The following is a 14646-nucleotide window of genomic DNA, read 5'->3' on the forward strand; positions in this document are numbered from 1 at the left end:
TGCACAGCCGAAGCACACATCCTGCTGTCTGCCTTATAACATGCCTACTAACCTCTAACCAAACAACCATGCCCATCTCACCCTCACATATATGTCACTCGGCCACTACCCATAACATTATTTTTCACCCAGAACATGACTTGACTTTAAACGTGTATATCTTTAAATCTATAACTCTTTTGGAAAAAAGTCCTACAAAGTTGCTCTAAATTGTCTTAACTTTCTTATCTCAAAGTTTCAAAACCAAATGTTACTAGACATGCTTTGTAGCCTTCTTGAAATATACCTTGCTCAGATTCTCTTATAAAATGACCTCACCTTTTTTAGACCAAAACGCCTAGCTTCTCGCCTCAAAATTTTCCAATTTCCCTCTTCTATAAACTAGATTCAAATACTGAACTTTTGAAAGTGATTTGAGAGAAATTGCACGAGTTGTGAGAAATCTTTATGTAAAGTTGCCTATTTATAAGAAAGCCTTGGATGAAATTTATTTGACACCTAATTCTTAATCCACCCTTAATTTTCCTTTAGACACATCCTACTTCCATTCCAGCTCCATCTTAGAAGCAAACATGTGATTAGCTTAAAACACTTGGATTAACTTTAAATCGATTGCCATAAGCTTGCTAAGTAGTTGTCCAAAACACCTATATAACCTCTATGGTCCTCGCATAGCCTTGGCCGCCCAACCAAAATGCTTAATGTCATCTCATCTCGCCTACTAACCTCTTAATCCATCATAGCTTAGCACAAGACCAACCCTTGCTAACCTCTCATTTCCTTCTCGCCTAGCCATGTCTTTGCTAACCTCACAAGGTTTTGCCTGTTTGTTATATTTTTAAAATTTTTTTTTTATTTAAAATGTTAAATATCTTAAAGACCTATAATCCTAATTAGACACTTTAAAGTTAAACATAACGACAATGCTATGAGAATGAGATAGGACGGATAAAATAAGACCTCCATCCAGAATTACTATGATGTTATACACATCGTATTATGAGTCTATTATAAAGAGTACTCTAATATCCAATCCCATCCCAGAGACCAACCGCAGCATGAGAAACGGCCACATTTAACATGTTGGATATGCTCACACCCAAGAATATTCAATTCTCAAAAGTGTTTACATGGCCAATATCAAAGCTACGTGGCCTATTTTGATTATATTACAGAATCAAAGTTCACATATATGTACATACATGTATATAGAAGAACGAGCAACGGAATCAGAGAGCGTAAAACTGATCAAATTCATGCACATCATCCCCTGCTTTTGAGGCCCCTATCTCATCTACTTCTATATAAAACCTCTACATAAATGCTCTTCAACATTGTATTTCGTACCACCGTCTCTGTTAGTTTTTCTCATTGTGCTTGGCTTTTGGCTTGTGATTAGCCACTTTCTGTTTCCCCTTCTCAGCTTTCACATCCTTCTGTTTTAGCTTTCTCTGTTCAAGTTGCAACTGCTGTGATGGCTTTTTAGCTTCTGAGAAGACTTTCGTCTTGTCTTTCTTCACTTTTGTATTGCTCGAGCTTGATGTTTCTTTTTGTACATGTTTGAGATTTGGCCTGTTTTGCAACTTTTGTGCAGACTCTCCCTCTTTGTTGACAATGTTCGTCGCGCTATTCTCAGTCTTCACAACATTTTTGGCTGCAGTTTCCTTTCTAGCTGACACAAGCTTTGGCTTACATTGTGACTTGTTGGAAGATTCTTTAGCTGTGGACACAACGTGGACATGGGGAACTTTCATCTTATCCACTATCTTTGAATCATTTTGTGATGCTTTCTCCCTGCACATTGGCTCATGCTTTGGTTGAACCTGCAATCCTTGTGAAGACCCTTTGGCTGTTGGCATGTTATTGCCTACTTTCATTTTTTCCTTTGCCTTTGTAACTTCTTGCGATACTGTTGCCTTTGTCACTGTATCATTTTGGGATGTTGGTACCTTCTGTACCAACTCGATCTTAGATTGAAACTTCAACCCTTGGGAAGACCATTTAGCTGTTGACATGTCATCAGCAACTTTCATCTTATCCTTGGTCTTTGTAGCATTTTGACATGTTTTTCCCTTGTGTACTGAATCAAGATTTGGTTGAAACTGCAACCCTTGTGAAGTCGCATTAGCTACTATCTTCTTCTTATTCTTAATATTTGTATGAGATGCCGTTTCTGACTTGAACTTCCGCTGAAAATAAAACACTTGTGAAGAGCCTTTAGCTTTTGGCATCTTATTGTCAACACTCGTCTTCTCATTCTCTTGGCTTTTTCTTTTTGTTGTTCTTCTCTTCCTTCTGGAAGCAGATGAAAGCTTGGAACTTTGGCTTGTATTCGCAACCATGTTTGAAGTGTTTTTCTCTTGTACTCTGCACTCCAACTTTCGGGAAAGTTCTTCAATAGTTGTAACAACTTCAGGATCACTGAAAATAACAGGCAAAAAACGTGAAATGCGCATATTGATTCAGAACATCCTAATGCACTGGAAATTGATCATATTTGACGTAAATTTTCTATCAAAAATTCAAAACACCCCCCCAGGGCAGAAAATATTAGATGAAAGGCCACAAAAAGGTTCTGCAATTCACACAGTTCACTTGATTTAAACCAACCAATCACCAACCTCTTAAAAAGGATCTCATTTGTTTCGTACATACTAAAACCTGACAAATCCAAGCGATGAGCAAAGTTCTCATAATTTATTTTCAAACCATTTGAACTCTGGGCTAAACTTGGCGTTTACAATCACAAATTGATTAGATTTTCTTTTCTTTTTGTTCTCTCTTTTTCTAAAGAATCCATATTTCATAATTCATTGAATGGATAGGGGGGGAGTGTTGTAGTTTTCGATCGGGCCTTCTATCACTAAGTTCATTCCTTTAGCCATTGCGATAGAAACCCAAAGAGAACTAGAATAGTATTGAAACATGCAGAATAACCCATACTTACTATTTTCTTTGTTTTCATTTGTCACCATAATTTTCCTTAGCCTAAAAAAAAATTTAAAGACCAACTTCATTGAGAAAAAATGAAAAAATAGAAGAGTCCACATAAAGACCAAGCCCACTAAAAGAAGTACCCTATAGAAGAAGGGTCTCCAATCTAACAAAACAAGATCAAATGACTAATTACAAATAAAATAAAATAAAATAAAAATACGTCACAGACTATCATAATTCATTTATCTTTATTTGTTCAGCCTTCTTTCAGAACTTCAAATTTTATTTTAACTAAAAGCTCTACCAATAATAAAATATCATAAAAGAAATGAATTAGAGAACAATAAGAAACTAACTAGACAAGCCTCTCTTGATGATGATGAGCTATAGAACTAATCTCACCTTATATTTACTGCAGGAGATGTCTTCAGTTCATCAAGTATGCTTTTCACTCGAAAAAGTTCGGTCTCTTTGTCAAAAGAGCTTGTCTGTTTAGATTTGGGCCCTGAAGCATTTACGCAATGAACTTTTTTCTTTAACTTCATCTGAAATAATATTTAAGAGAGAATGCAGCTTAAAGACAAAATAAATAAATAAAATAAAATAAAAAACAAAAAACAAAAAACAAAAACAAAAATAAAACAAAATAAAACAAAAAGGAAAAAGAACGAAAGAAAGAGAAAAAAAAATAAATAGCATAACATAACAAGATGTTACCTTCTTTAAGGCATTCCTCTTGCAGCCCTTCGGATTGACCATACGAGTCTGTTTTTCTGAGTTCATTGAATCAGACACTTCACTCGAGTTCTGTTTGCTGGTGATTGATACTGCATCTATGTTGTCATTCTCATCCTCGTTGGCACAATCTAGCACTTGAGAGGTTTTAGAGCTGATAGACTCAGCTTTCTTGCTGGCAGAAGGAGAAGACGACCCACAATTGTGATTATAAGTGAGATTCTTTGCAAACAGCAATTTTCGTATATCATCCTTCTTGCCAATTTTATTCATTCTAATCAAAATGGTTGCTGGAGCAACGGGTTTCTTGCAAACATCTTTAAAACATACTTTCACAAGAGGATTCCTTATCTTCCAAACTGCTTCTGCCACATAATTCAGGAAACGATGGTTCTTCTTCCTTCTTTGCCTAAAAATCTTAGAGAATGCCTCAGGTAACTGTGAATGCATATCAGGTTTACGAACAAAATCATACAGCATGTCATAATACTTCCCCAAATTGGCAGAAAGTAAACACAGTATAATGACCAGTCGCAACAGAAAAATGGGATAGTATTCCTTTGAGTTGATGTTGGATCTCTTGATCCATTCCCTTGCACCACAGTTATTGAAGAGAAGCTCATGAACCATTTTTGCTATAAAGTCAAACAAGTGTTCAGAAGATATTTCGTAATTCACCATGCGTTGTACTTGCCTACTAGACCACTCCTCACAAATGAGCAACTCAATGAATGAAGATCGAGTGGTATAGAAGCATCTTTGAGACATTGATACCAAGACAAATTGACGCTCCACTATATACAAGAAACAATTAGGTGTCATAAAATCAAACTCTTTCTTCCAGTTCACAAAAGTAAGCATCAAAGCCTTATGCAACTGATTGATTAGATCAACTTCTCCAGAAGCCTCAACAACTTTCCTAGCCACAGAACTTTCTGAAGTTTGTGAAGCTGTCACGTGTCTTTTCAATGCATCAATTACTGCCTTCCAATGTAATTTCACATTGCATCTTCCGGCAATCTTATCATACAATCCAGAAATTAGCTTCCCAGAACCTAAAAGTGCTATCACCACCTTTCCAATTTTTTCATATGATAACTGACCCTTTGAATTAATGGTTTTCAATATGAATGCTTCAGTGACACTCCTAGAAAGTCCAGATTCTCTAAAAGTAATCATACTTTCAGTCATGGGATCAGTCCAACAAGCGCCAAACATATTATCAAAGAAATGGTCAGTATATGATTCAAGATAATCATGCAATTGTTTGTCATCATCAGGCAATCTGGCAAGATTAGAAGATAACAGGAAGTTTGCAATATCAACGATAGCAATGGCAACAGAACTTTGACGAAATTTGGAAAAGGAATGCATGACAGAGAACCTGTGGATGTTGCTTAAGAATTCCAAAACTTTCATACCAACCGAAATTAACTCTGTGCTCCAATAACTTTTAGCAGCAAGAGCGAATTTTTGAACATCCATGCTCATCATCTCTCCATTTTTCTGAACAGATTGAAGGTTAATATGAATTATCCAATCAGCATCAGTAAAAAATAACTGATAATTGTTCTGATTGTCAAAATGCTTCCTCATACCCAAGTATTTCAAACAGAACCCCTCATAAATTATGAAGTCGTCAACATTTTTTGTACCAAGAGACTCGAGATATTTGATTATGCCTGTGATCTTATCCTTCCAGAGATTCCAAAAGTGGGAAAGGGTTTCAATGGAAATCTGGCTCTGAGAGATTTTATTCTCTGCATGCCTCAAAAGATCACTCACTATATCATCTTCCCAGTCATATGATGAGAGGTTTGAACAAAGGTGAGCATCAAGAACTCGTCGAGCTGACAATATCTCACCACAGATGTTCTTATTTTCTCGGGAACTGCTCAAGTGATGTTTCATATCTAACAAGCTATAAATTCCATCAGATAATATATCAGTCTCTAAACAAACATTTCTGTAGAATACATCTGAATTGAGGCTTGCAATTGATTTTGCTTTTGATAGAAGTTCCTCCTTTTGTTTAAACTGCTTCAAGGGCCATCCTTTGCTTTGCGTTTTCCATAGAGAGCTGGCGAGAACATAGAAGAGGATCAGTTCCACAGCTTCTTCAAGTTGGCCAGCCTTCTCTAATAAATCAACTTCAAGCAGAAGATCCCCTTTCAGCCTTGCAATCAGAGCAGCCTCTGTAAAATTTCCTGATATTTCTTCCAATGATAAAAGCTCATCAAAGCAGCCCAAAGACTTCAAAAATACACGTTTTGAATCCATGGAATCAAAAGCTTTAACATATTTCAGCATTGTTCTTTTGTCTTGAAGCCTATGATAGTGAAGTGCACATGTCCTTAAAAAAGTAGATTTCAAACCTTCCAACTCTTGAACATTACCAGCTGAACTACCTTCGCCCAGATGTTGTTTGCAGCACAAGACAAACTGCAGCCTAACACTGGTAAAATTTTGCAAAAATGTTCCAGAGGCACATTTTAGAAACTGCGAATTCTTGAGAAAATTTTCAACTTCACAGAAATTAATGGCTATCATACTTTGACACAATTCAGAGACGTTAGAGGCAGTGGCAGAGAAAGAAAAAAGAGCGTTCAATTTTTCCAAGACCTTCATTCCCATTGACAGCACTTCTGCACTCCAATATCTCCAACCAGCAGATGTAAACTGGCAAGCAGCAATGCTAATTAAACCACCATTGACTACTTCTCTTACCCAATCAGCACCAGGATTGAGCAAAAAGTAGAGTGTTTTTTTATTATTGTATTGCCTCCTTACACCAAAGTGAGACAAACAAAAATCCTGTTGACTCTCACAGTAATCATCAACATCATCAATGTCAATAGAACATAGATAGTTTAGTACGCCAAAGAGACTATCCTTCCAGAGATTCCAGAAGTAAACTAGTGTTTGAAAAGACACCTGATTTTTTGAGATGGTGTCTTTTGAATGCCTTTCTAGCTCACTCTCTATTACATCTTCCCACATGTAATTTGACACATTGAGCTTAAGATGAGCATCTAAAATCTTCCAAGTAGAAAGAATTATACCTCTGAAATTTTTACTGCCCTCCGAAGCGGTTAGACTCTGTTCCATCTCATCCAAACCACCTACTTTGCATGATAAGATATTAACCTCTACAGAAATCATTTCATAAAATGATTCTGAATCACGTTTCGCTATGGATATCATTTTCTGTAATAATTTCTGCTTGTGCTCGAACTCCTTTAATGGCCAACCTTTGCTTCCAGAAGACCATAACGAGTTTGAATGTATATAGTGCATAAGAAGCAACGATGCCTCTCTATAGTTTCCTGTCTTTTCCAGCAAATCAACTTCAAGAAGAAGGTTTCCTTGTGACACTGCAATAGCCAGAGCCTCAGAAACGTTTTGTGCTTCCATTTCAAGAGACAACAGTTCATTGAAGTAGTTGAAAGACTTCAAGAATGAGCGTTTTGAATCCATAGAATGAAAGTCCCTGACAAACTTTAACATCATGCTGCTATCTTGTATTTTATGAAAATGGAGAGCACAACTCATGAGATAAGATTGTGAGTTGTCATGTACAGCTTGAATTTCATTGGCCAGATCTACATTTGGAGTCTGGTGCAGTCTTAAAAACTGGATGGAAAGATGCCCCGAGTCAAAGATTATTCTCTGATTTTTGGAGTTGATAGATGACTTGATATAATCATTTTCTGTGAGGAACTTGGCCATTTGAAAGATATGAACAGCAGTGAAAGCTTGAAGGTAAAATGAGAGAGAGCTCCTCACAGAGAGCATATGGAGATCTTTTAATTTAGACAAAACCTTCAACCCAACAGAAGATAATTCTGAAAACCAATAACTCTGTGCCGCTGCAACGAACTCTCGAGAATTGATGGTAACAAAATTTTCGTTGCCTTCAGAAGATACTTTCATAGCCCATTCAGCTTCAGGGTTAACTAAATGGTAAATGCTGTTCCCATAAATTAACTGCTTCCTTACACCCAAGTAATCTAGACAGAATTGTTCATAGCTTGCATAATCACCGTTGATTTGGTTTCCAGGGAGTTGCAGATACTCTAATATGTTCATGACATTTTCTTTCCAGAAGTTCCAAAAGTAAACTAGTGTCTGAACTGAAACCTGGTTTAGGGAAATTGTTTGCTCTACATGTTCTCTTAAATTTGTCACTATTTTAATTTCCCATATATATTTGGGGGCACTGGAAGTAAGATGAGCATCAAGGATTCTCCAAGCAGACAAAATTTCACCTCTCAGATTTCCATGCCTGTGGGAGGAACTCCAACTCTGCTCCATCTCAAATAGTTTCATTGTCTGATTTGATAAGATATTGGCTTCAGAAACAACATAATCATAGAAACTGTCTGACTCTTTCATTGCCAGTATCTTTGCTCTGGTTAAAAGCTTCTCTTTTCGCTTAAATAACTTGAGTGGCCAACCTTTTTTTGCGCATCCCCACAAAGAACTGAAAAGCACATGTTGCAATATGAGTGATGATGCATCCCTGAAATTTCCAGCCTTCTCTAAACAATTAATCTCAAATAGAATCCCTCCTTTCTTCATCATCATATCGATTGACTCTTCTACATCTTCCTCCAGCAACAATATTTTCTCAGAGAGACCTAAAGTCCTGAGAAATGAACATTTTTCAACCATGGAGTCGAAGCTTTTAACAAATTTCATCATGGAATGGAAATCTTGAAGTTCGTGATAGTGAAGGGCACCTTTCTCCAGAAACACCTGCCAGACCTTTTTGATATCTTCACATTTCTCAATCAGATCATCATTATCACATTTTCTCCAGTCGCTGATCACTTGTAATGCCATCTCAAAAAGATTTGCAACAGTGCAGACATTCAGGAACTTAAAGACACATCTACCCCTTGAATATGCCTCAGCCGCTAATTTGTAGCATTCAGCCAACATATAACAATCACCAGCATCTTCTAATTTTGCTTCTCCGCATTTTGTTAAATATATATAAGCTACATCAATAGTTGAGACATATTAACAAGATAGATTAAGATAGGTGTTCCACTTCAAAAGAAACACATTATATGCTTAAAAGAAAGAGAAATGAAAGGGAAACAGAAAGAAAGAAAGAAAGAAAAACATTAATAAAACAATAAAGAAGAGGTGCAAGTAAAAAGGATGGCTAACAAATACATATTTATGCAACGTGAGAATTATATAAAAATAGGGCCCATTTAAGGAAACCACAATTGAGGTAAGACAAAGTAAATTAAATTGTATTATCCATTTCTGTAAATGGATGCAAAAGTGAATTTCTTAAAATTTGTAAGGGCGTTGCATAATAAAGATTTTTCTTTTTATGAGAAATGATCAAGATCAACCTAAATTTCATTGATGGTATGAAATAACAAAAGACAAGGGAAGCCATGAAGATTATAGAAAGTAATTACAATGTGCAATAAGAGATGTAAGACTGCAGTCTGTATGCACAAATGTGAAGAGAATAAACACCAAGATTGAGAAATATGATAAACAATTTCCATTACTAGTTTTCTTATTGAAATTTTTTGTTGCAGTACAAACTCTGAAAAAATATCATTAATACCGTTGCATTAGCAAAGAGAATATACTTCAAGTGGTTCAAAGAAGTTGGACAGCTTCGTGAAGGTGTAAACTCAAGCTAAACAATCATCAAAATGGTGTACCATCTCATAATGCCCGGTCCCTCTATTTCTAAATAAATACTCTTAAACAAACTATCTCACAAATTATCATGTTATCCCTTCCTTACTATTTAGTCGCATTGGATTCCTAATTATGATCCTTTGAACAGTCTTTACTTTAAACAAGATTGAAGTAACGTACCTGCTGTTTTATATTCTTTTAACTCTAGGAAGCACTTAGCAGCAGCCTCAGCATGATCCATAGAAATATAAATTTCTGCAGCTTCCCGAAGGAGATTACAAGCCATTTGAGGATTCGAAGCATTCAATGAGCCAGCAGTTGCACGAAGAGAAGCAGCCCTGGTCCATTCTTTTCTAAGCCTGTCTTCAGCTCTTTCAAAGCACAAAGATGCTGCCCCATAAACACCCTCCGAAAATAACTGCCATAATGTATAAGAAGTAAGCACCAAAGATGAAAAAAGAAGAGCTTGCAACAGAAATAAGGATAGAATCTATGGACAACTTCGACATAGCTAAGACCGTGTTTACTCACCCATAAAAGTAATGAATCAATGGTAATTCGAAAAGTGGGCCCCATTTAATTACATTTATTGTTGTTTATCTATATTACGTAATTGTAATGAAATATGGGGTTCATTTCAAATTTTGTAATCAAAGAATGTAATATGATTGAAGAATCAAGGGTGTTCAATTGGATTGTATTTGAGATTTACGTAAGACCCACTAGCTAATATCGTTACCATTACATACATTGCCACTGTTACAGTATTAGAATTATGAATATGTCATATTTATGGTCACTATTATGTTATCGTTATCGTTATCGTTACCAATACTGTTAGGGTCTAATTGCAGCAACAGTAAGACTAACCATAAATATGACAGGTTATATCTAGTAGTAAAGGTAACGATATCGGTTGTAGAAACACAAGTAAATAAGGTCAAAAGCAATCAAATTACTTTTGCGATCCAGACTCATTACGATTGATCTATTAATGGAATTTCATTACGATTACATTATACCACTTTCATTATGGATTGGTAATCATGGTCTAAAAATATTTCCAAATTCATATATAACAAATCAATAAATTATTAGTTATTGGATACTTCTTATTATACTAAGAAAAAGTCTTCAGCCTCTGGGTTGTTTATCTGTTAAAATAGATGCATACGCCCATAATCATGATTTCCTTGAGCAAAAATGCACTTAAGTATTGAGTCCTTTCATTAGGAATCCCTTTTGGTGGAATAATGCTAAAAATGAGTAGCTTTTCATTGATAGTATTGGACGCAATAAACTTAAACACAAGACTTTACGTGGAAACCCGAGAGCAAGGAGAAAAACCACGATATTGTTACTTTTATTATTTTCCAATGATATTCTTGGCTGAGATTGTAATTGTTTAAATCTATTATGTAATTTGTAATTTTCTTTTTGGAGGTGATGAAGGTGCTAAGGGGGTGTCACTCTAGCTGAGATGCCCACGTACACTTCATGATCCGTAGCTTTATGCTTGTTGTTTCAATTGTACTTTGAGCATTAATCTCATATAATATCCTAATGAAGAGGCTTGTTTCTTGTTCAAAAACATTCAACAAATAGGGCAATCAAGTTATCAACAAGGCAGATTTTTTGGCTTGCACACAAGGATTCCTTGATGAGTATTGTTTGACAGTATAAGGTTCCATCTCAAAATCAATTGGCAATGAGAGAAGTAGCCCATCTATCTTATAAAGAGTGAGTTTCCTTAAGTTTTTCAATGTTAGATTCTCTAACATCTCAACAAGTATAATAGGAATTGAATATAGAGATTCTTATTGATAGCAAAAGATTCCTGAAAGAGATTACAATCTATCTTCCTCCTATTCTCAACAGAAGAACCACCAATAAACATACAGATAACGTAACGGCTTATTTAACCAACCCACATATATAGAAATAACTATATAAAAGTAACGACAGATAACTTCCAAAGGACTTCCCAATCCAATCCATTAATAACTTCTTGGAACTTCCCTATCCTATCCATTATTAACTACTTGGAACTTCCCAATCAATATATTATTAACTACTTGGTCAAATCCAATATATTATTAACTACGTGGCCCACTGACTGAAGCTTTCTCTTCCATGACCAACTCCTTTCCTTTGCTTCTGGTACCTCTCCTCGCATATGTGAATATAACCAGTGGCATCAGAGTGTTAGATATTATATTAAATTTATCTTCACCCATCAGCTTAAGCTTTTGGGTTTGAACCCAGAATATCTTGCAACAACCTACTCTAATACCATCTTAAATCACCAATTTACCCAAAAGTTTAACCTAGAGATTGAAGACAAATTTAATTATATATCATTAACACAGAGTGTTAATAGTGATGACATGGAGATCGAAATTCCAATTTTCATTGAGCAAGATAAGATTTCAACTGAAGTTGATAAAGATTCTAATTTCCTTTCACAGAGTTTGTTTGAAGATAAAAATTCTTTTTCTTCCTCGATAAAAAATTACTGCCTCAAGAATTTTCTGTTTTTTTGAAAAGGAAACAAACTTTTCATTCAAAATATGAAAGGAGACTAATGCTCGAAAAATACGTTAATGAGGAGAGAAATGGAGAAAAACAAAAGAAAATAACTGTTGAGATACAATGAGAAGAAAACACCAAAAAGAAAACTCTTAAAACCCAACAAATCAACACTAGAAAAGAAACTCAAAGCCATAGAACACAAACTTTAAAGCCAAAGTCAAAGCCAATTGAAGACCATCAAGCAAACAAAGAAAGAAGTCCTTGAAGACCAAAAGTACGAGTTCCAAAAAACAAAACAGTTCAACTTCTAAACTGTTGCTTCCAAGCTTGCAACTGCTATAAAAAATAACACAACTTCTTTAAAGCAAAATAGTAAGGCTAAGTCTCAAGATCACAAGAATGCCCCAATATTAGTTCTAACCCTGGACCAAACCACCTAACTAAACTTTTCTTGCTTCTTGGAAACTTTAAGCCATGTGCTGGTTTGTTTACAATTTGCAGGAGACATACTCAGAATCATTCAAGTTTACTCATCCAATCTTGTTTGTGCAGTGATTTGAATCTCAAACAAGGAATGGCCTTCCTTGCCTCGAGATATTAGTGCATAATGTATTCTGGCTTTTTATTTTCTTGAATTGATTTTCAAATTGTTTACAGGTTGAGTTTTATGGGTCTTATTAGTTAGCAAGATTATTAGTTCCTGCTCTCGGGATTTTATGATGAGCACCTAGATTCCATATGAAGTGTATTAATAATTATTAGAATAATCAAGAGGGTACTCCTTATCGGTACTTCAACATTATTTTATCATGCAAGCTGCAAGCTGGAAAAAGTGATCGTACCTCTAGCCCCAGTGAGCTCCACTCCTCTTTTGTGCTTTGGGCCTTCATTGCTTGTATGATCGAGTAATCCAATGTTTTCACTTGAATATAACACAGCTTTTTCCAATAATCAGCCATCGGATTGGGAAACTCCTGGTTGTCTTCATAAATCCATAATCGTTGCCTAGAACGTGTAATTGCTACATGGAGTAGCTTTAATTCCCAACATAAGCCCATACATACTGGCTGATTGAAGTTTGGAGAATTGTGAGAAATTTCAAGCATATCTTGCTCGATCATGTATTGATAAATGACTCTCCACTGATGTCCCAGAGGTGATGAGTTGAAAAAATTGTACAACAGAACATCCTAAAATGAAAAGGAGAAAAGAAGAATGGCTATGAATAAATAACCTGAGTTTCTGGTTTTGAAATGCCTGAGGTGATTAATCCCCCAAACTTGAGACTACTCTTAGAAGCGGGATGTATTATCTATTCAAAAATTCCTTAACAAATTTATTAGAATTCAAAATAAGAACAAATATTCACCTGAAACTCCAAGGACTGACACTCCATAATTGTAAGGACAATGGCTTGATTCCCTACGAGATTGGAGATCTCATTCCTGGCATGCTCATCACGAACCAGGATGACTTGTTTTGCTCCAACTTCACAAGTATCTGCATGTATATTTCTTCCCCCTTCAAATAATAGCGTCATCATATTTTGACATTTCCCATTTTCAAGAAGAACCGGAGTTTCAAAATTACCAGAACTCATTTCACTTGTTTCAGGGCACAATATATCGACACATTGAGGAAAGAAACGGAAAAGAAGATCTGTAACACTATTAGCTAATTGGAGAATTTTAGGTTGTGTACAACAATTCTGATTCATGTGAAGAATGTCAGGGATATTCAATAACCCCACATCAACGTCTTTTTCATCAGTTTTTACTCTTGATACGAATTCCTGGTAGAACAGAAATCGTATATCTTGGAACCTGAAGTCAATACTCTTGGCAATAGTTTGAGCTGTATTACTTGAAAAAACAAAGCCTGAACCAACATTTCCACATAGGTATTTCAAAAGAGCAATTTCCATCATAGTAAGAGCTTGCGCTTCATCCACATATACAAAATCCATCTGGTCACCTGTATATTGAAAACCTTTCAACCGATGATGAAGATCGCTGACTAGATCAGCCAAGTCATATTCCCCTTTTTCTTTCTTCATCTTTTCATAATCTAAAAATATATCATAAATTCTTTCTCTTTGCTTCCTACTTAATGTGGACCGATCCATTGCAGGTTGAGTATAGTCTAGCTTACTAAGTCTACCATCAAGAGCTTCCTTTGCTCCTAATCCACCTTTTATCTGGGAAATGATTTCATTGAAAACCACAACAGCATCAAGCTTTTTGGTTAGATGGCCACTGAAATAGGACCAGTAAGAAGAAGCAAAACTTTTAACAGTTACTTCTTTTGATACTATAAAATTATAGGCAGCAGTTGACAAGGGATCTCTGGGCTTGCCACAACTAAGTTTCCACTGTTTCTGGAATCTAAAGAAGTAGGAATCTCCCACAGTTGTATCAAGCATCATCAAAAACTTTCGAAATGTCATCACAAGAGGATATGAGTTGAATGGAATACCATCAAAGCTGTTTGGAACATCCAAAAGATCTTGAGCATCATCCATATCCAGAACGTCAACCCTATTAAAAGTTTGGTTCTCTTCTAAAATGTTCCCACCATTAGAAATTCTGCATATCGAAGCAACCTTCAATTAATGGCTTAAACAAATAAAGCATGATTCAGCAATGGTAAAATAAGAATACATCAGAAACATAATTTGAAACAGCCCTAGAAACAACAATCTGAGAACATTTTTACGGTGAAATAACTACAAAGAAGGGGGAAGATACAAAGTCCACAACCAATATA

At 35.7% G+C, this 14646-nt stretch overlaps 1 protein-coding gene across 4 annotated transcripts in view; it reads right to left on the reverse strand.

Annotated features, from left to right (window-relative positions):
• Window positions 1-1028: 1028 nt before the first annotated feature.
• LOC103495156 (uncharacterized) overlaps window positions 1029-14646 on the reverse strand; it is a 34032-nt gene continuing 20414 nt past the window's right edge. For 3 of the 4 annotated variants that reach the window (XM_051091380.1, XM_051091378.1, XM_051091379.1), the window contains 6 exons: window positions 13250-14465; window positions 12723-13070; window positions 9529-9766; window positions 3655-8675; window positions 3340-3482; window positions 1029-2421 (listed from right to left, as the gene is read on the reverse strand). In XM_051091380.1, coding sequence (XP_050947337.1) covers window positions 1359-2421; window positions 3340-3482; window positions 3655-8675; window positions 9529-9766; window positions 12723-13070; window positions 13250-14465 — 8029 coding nt within the window. In that variant the 3' untranslated portion in view covers window positions 1029-1358. The remainder of the gene's footprint in view (window positions 2422-3339; window positions 3483-3654; window positions 8676-9528; window positions 9767-12722; window positions 13071-13249; window positions 14466-14646) is intronic. The other variant, XM_051091381.1, reaches the window with a different exon arrangement.

The sequence above is a fragment of the Cucumis melo genome, chromosome 10 (assembly GCF_025177605.1).
Source record: "Cucumis melo cultivar AY chromosome 10, USDA_Cmelo_AY_1.0, whole genome shotgun sequence".
Taxonomy (NCBI): Eukaryota; Viridiplantae; Streptophyta; class Magnoliopsida; order Cucurbitales; family Cucurbitaceae; genus Cucumis; species Cucumis melo.